At 46.8% G+C, this 5,000-nt stretch overlaps 1 protein-coding gene across 1 annotated transcript in view; it reads left to right on the top strand.

Annotated features, from left to right (window-relative positions):
- Window positions 1–2,755, top strand: part of LOC145340632 (alpha-2-macroglobulin-like) — a 25,496-nt gene extending 22,741 nt beyond the window's left edge. Inside the window, exon 12 of the mRNA XM_080185100.1 lies at window positions 2,616–2,755. Within this exon, the coding sequence (XP_080041226.1) occupies window positions 2,616–2,735 (120 nt within the window). The 3' untranslated portion in view covers window positions 2,736–2,755. The remainder of the gene's footprint in view (window positions 1–2,615) is intronic.
- The last annotated feature ends 2,245 nt before the right edge of the window (window positions 2,756–5,000 follow it).

The raw sequence follows: 5,000 nt of genomic DNA, 5'->3' as shown, positions 1-5,000 counted from the left end.
TCTCAGCTCAATGAAATAGTTATAATCGTGGACCTACTGGAACTGACAAGGACAATGATTCACGCTGGTATCCCCCCAACCTTGTAGCAATTTGATTTGATTTATTATTGTCACGTGTATTAACGTACAGTGAAAAGTATTGTTTTCTTGCGCACTATACAGACAAAGCATACTGTTCATAGAGAAGGAAAGGAGAGGGTGCAGAATGTAGTGTTACAGTCACAGCGAGGGTGTAGAGAAAGATCAGCTTAATATTTGATTTATTATTGTCACATGTATTGGGATACAGTGAAAAGTATTGTTTCTCGTGTGCTATACAAAGCATACCGCTCATAGAGAAGGAAAGGAGAGAGTGCAGAATGTGGTGTTACAGTCACAGCGAGGGTGCAGAGAAAGATCAGCTTAATATTTGATTTATTATTGTCACATGTATTGGGATACAGTGAAAAGTATTGTTTCTCGCGCGCTATACAAAGCATACCGCTCATAGAGAAGGAAAGGAGAGGGTGCAGAATGTAGTGTTCCAGTCACAGCGAGGGTGTAGAGAAAGATCAGCTTAATGCGAGGTGGGTCCATTCAAAAGTCTGACAGCAGCAGGGAAGAAGCTGTTCTTGAGTCGGTCGGTACGGGACCACAGACTTTTGTATCTTTTTCCCCGACGGAAGAAGGTGGAAGAGAGAATGTCCGGGTGTGTGTGTGTGGGGGGTCCTTAATTATCCCGGCTGCTTTTCCCCCTGAGGCAGCGGGAAGTGTAGACGGAGTCAATGGATGGGAGGCTGGTTTGTGTGATGGATTGGGGGCTACATTCACCACCCTTTTGTAGTTCCTTGTGGTCTTGGGCAGAGCAGGATCCCAGACCGAGCTGTGATCCAACCAGAAAGAATGCTTTCTATGGGGGCATCTGTAAAAGTTGGGGAGAGTCCGTAGCGGACATGCCAAATTTCCTCAGTCTTCTGAGAAAGTAGAGGCGTTGGTGGGGCTTTCTTAACTACAGTGTCAGCGTGGGGGGGGGATCCAGGACAGGTTGTTGGTGATTTGGACACCTAAAAACCCTGAAGATCTCGACCCTTTCATCGGCCCTTCGGCCCTCGATGTTGTGCCAAGCTATGTCCGAACCCAAGATCAGTCTATCCCACTCCCTATCATTCTGGAGTGCTCCATGTGCCTATCCAACAACCACTTGAAAGTTCCTAAAGTGTCCGACTCCACTATCACAGCAGGCAATGCATTCCACACCCCAACCACTCTCTGAGAAAAGAATCTCCCTTGGACATCCCTCCTATATCTCCCACCATCAACCTTATAGTTATGTCCCCGAGTAACAGCGACATCCACCCCAGGAAATAGTCTCTGAATGTCCACTCTATCAATCCCCCCTCATCATCTTATAAACCTCTGTTAAGTCGCCTCTCATCCTCCTCTGTTTCAAAGAGTAAAGCCCCAGCTCCCTCAACCTTTCCCCATAAGACCTACCCTCCAAACCAGGCAGCATCCTGGTAAATCTCCTCTGCACTCTCTCCAATGCTCCCACATCCTTCTTATAGTGAGGTGACCAGAACTGAACACAATATTCCAATGTGGTCTCACCAAGGTCCGGTATAACCCACGGCTCTTAAACTCAAACCCCCCGTTAATAAACGCTAAAAATATTCGGGGGCCTCCCATGAGATAACCTTGAAAGTGGGAGTCACAGGTGGACAGAGTGGTGAAGAAGGCATTCGGCAAGCTTGGTTTCATCGGTCAGAATACAGGAGTTGGGACGTCTTGTTGAAGTTGTACAAGACATTGGGAAGGCCACACTTGGAATACTGTGTACAGTTCTGGTCACCCTATTATAGAAAGGATAGTATTCAACTAGAAAGAGAGCAGAAAAGATTTACTAGGATGTTACCGGGGACTTGATGGATTGAGTTATAAGGAGAGGCTGGGATAGACTGGGACTTTTTTCTCTGGAGCGTAGAGGGGTGATCTTATAGAGGTCTATAAAATAATGAGGGGCACAGATCAGCGAGATAGTCAATATCTTTTCCCCCAAAGGTAGGGGAGTCTAAAACTAGAGGGCAGAGGTTTAAGGTGAGAGGGGAGAGATACAGAAGGGTCCAGAGGGACAATTTTTTCACCCAGAGGGTGGTGAGTGTCTGGAACAAGCTGCCAGAGGCAGTAGTAGAGGCGGGTACAATTTTAAGAAGCGTTTTGACAGTTACACGGGTACGATGGGTATAGAGAGATATAGGGCAATTGGGATTAGTTTAGGGGTTTAAAGAAAAGGGCGGCATGGACAAGTTGGCCAAAGGGCCTGTTTCCCTGCTGTAAACCTCTCCGACTCTATCCCGTAGACCCTGGTGGTATGTTACCTTTGATTGGATCGATGTGTAAAGTATGTCATTTGTAATTTTGATTGGATTGTGTCCAGCGGATGGTGAGAATTGTGGAAATCAGGATGATTTTCTATGTCTGCTGGCAGGTAAAATTAAGGCAGTCTGTGGGTTAAATATCTTGTGTTGAATTCGGGCTCGGGGTGGCGATTGTGACAGTCTGTTCTTCGGAGGACCGAAGAATCCATCTTCAGATCTTCACCATCCTGATGAGTTCTTGTCTCTCTCTGCTATCTCCAGGTCTACTCAATGCTGCCAGTAACTGAATCTCTCTCAATACCATTACCACATTCAGGAGAGGAACGACGACTTCTGCAGGCGCCAGAATCCCTGGGGCGTGGCTGTGTCCAGGGACGATGAGATGGGAGACTTTGCCCATGTTCTTCAGGTTCAACACTCTTCACCAGCTCACCGTACATCCACAAATCCAAACTCAGTCTGAGCCAGGGAGAGGAGGCAGAGAGAGGAATGTGTCATAGAGGGAGAGAGAAAGGGAATGTGTAATAGAGTGGGAGAGAGGGGGAATGTGTCACAGAGAGAGAGAGAGGGGGAATGTGTCACAGAGAGAGAGAGAATGTGTAACAGAGAGAGAGAGAGAGAGGGAATGTGTCACAGAGAGAGAGAGGGGGAATGTGTCACAGAGAGAGAGAGAGAGAATGTGTAACAGAGAGAGAGAGAATGTGTAACAGAGAGAGAGGGAATGTGTAACAGAGAGAGAGAGAATGTGTAACAGAGAGAGAGAGATGTGTAACAGAGAGAGAGAGAGGGAATGTGTAACAGAGAGAGAGAGGGAATGTGTAACAGAGAGAGAGAGGGAATGTGTAACAGAGAGAGAGAGAGGGAATGTGTAACGAGAGAGAGAGGGAATGTGTAACAGAGAGAGAGAGAGAGAGAATGTGTAACAGAGAGAGAGAGAATGTGTAACAGAGAGAGAGGGGAATGTGTAACAGAGAGAGAGAGAGAGGGAATGGTGTAACAGAGAGAGAGGGGGGAATGTGTAACAGAGAGAGAGAGAGGGAATGTGTAACAGAGAGAGAGAGAGGGAATGTGTAACAGAGAGAGAGAGAGGGAATGTGTAACAGAGAGAGAGAGGGGAATGTGTAACAGAGAGAGAGAGAGGGAATGTGTAACAGAGAGAGAGAGAGAATGTGTAACAGAGAGAGAGGGGGAATGTGTAACAGAGAGAGAGAGGGAATGTGTAACAGAGAGAGAGAGAGAGGAATGTGTAACAGAGAGAGAGAGGGAATGTGTAACAGAGAGAGAGAGGGAATGTGTAACAGAGAGTGGGGGAATGTGTAACAGAGTGGGAGAAAGAGAGGGGATGTGTAACAGAGAGGGGGGGGGGAATGTGTAACAGAGAGAGAGGGAATGTGCAACAAATAGAGAGGAATGTGTAACAGAGTGGGAGAGAGAGAGGGAATGTGTAACAGAATGGGAGAGAGAGAGGGAATGTGTAACAGAGTGGGAGAGAGAGAGGGAATGTGTAACAGAATGGGAGAGAGAGAGGGAATGTGTAACAGAGTGGGAGAGAGAGAGGGAATGTATAACAGAAAGGGGGGGAATGTGTAACAGAGTGGGAGAAAGAGAGGGATGTGTAACAGAGAGAGAGAGGGGGGGAATGTGTAACAGAGAGAGAAAGAGGGAATGTGCGACAAAGAGAGAGAGAGGGAATGTGTAACAAGGAGAGAGGGAATGTGTAACAGAGAGAGAGAGAGAGGGAATGTGTAACAGAGAGAGAGCGTGAGAGAGACAGAGAAGAGGGGGAATGTGTAACAGAGTGGGAGAGAGAGAGAGGGAATGTGTAACAAGGAGAGAGGGAATGTGTCACAGAGAGAGAGAGAGAGAGAAGAATGTGTAACAGAGAGAGAGAGAATGTGTAACAGAGAGAGAGAGAATGTGTAACAGAGAGAGAGGGGGGAATGTGTAACAGAGAGAGAGAGAGGGAATGTGTAACAGAGAGAGAGGGAATGTGTAACAGAGAGAGAGAGAGGGAATGTGTAACAGAGAGAGAGAGGGAATGTGTAACAGAGAGAGAGGGGGGAATGTGTAAACAGAGAGAGAGGGAATGTGTCACAGAGAGAGAGAGGGAATGTGTAACAGAGAGAGAGAGGGAATGTGTAACAGAGAGAGAGAGGGAATGTGTAACAGAGAGAGAGGGAATGTGTAACAGAGAGAGAGAGAGGGAATGTGTAACAGAGAGAGAGAGAGAGGGAATGTGTAACAGAGAAAGAGAGGGAATGTGTAACAGAGAGAGAGAGGGAATGTGTAACAGAGAGAGAGAGAGAATGTGTAACAGAGAGAGAGAGGGAATGTGTAACAGAGAGAGGGAATGTGTAACAGAGAGAGAGAGAGGGAATGTGTAAGAGAGAGAGAGAGGGAATGTGTACACAGAGAGAGAGAGGGAATGTGTAACAGAGAGAGAGAGAGGGAATGTGTAACAGAGAGAGAGAGGGAATGTGTAACAGAGAGAGAGAGGGAATGTGTAACAGAGAGAGAGAGAGAATGTGTAACAGAGAGAGAGAGGGAATGTGTAACAGAGAGAGAGAGGGAATGTGTAACAGAGAGAGAGAGAGGGAATGTGTAACAGAGAGGGAATGTGTAACAGAGAGAGAGAGGAATGTGTAA

The sequence above is a fragment of the Carcharhinus amblyrhynchos genome, unplaced genomic scaffold (assembly GCF_965287045.1).
Source record: "Carcharhinus amblyrhynchos unplaced genomic scaffold, sCarAmb.v2.hapA chromosome_1223, whole genome shotgun sequence".
In the NCBI taxonomy this organism is placed as follows: Eukaryota; Metazoa; Chordata; class Chondrichthyes; order Carcharhiniformes; family Carcharhinidae; genus Carcharhinus; species Carcharhinus amblyrhynchos.
This window is presented reverse-complemented; position numbering and strand designations above follow the sequence as displayed.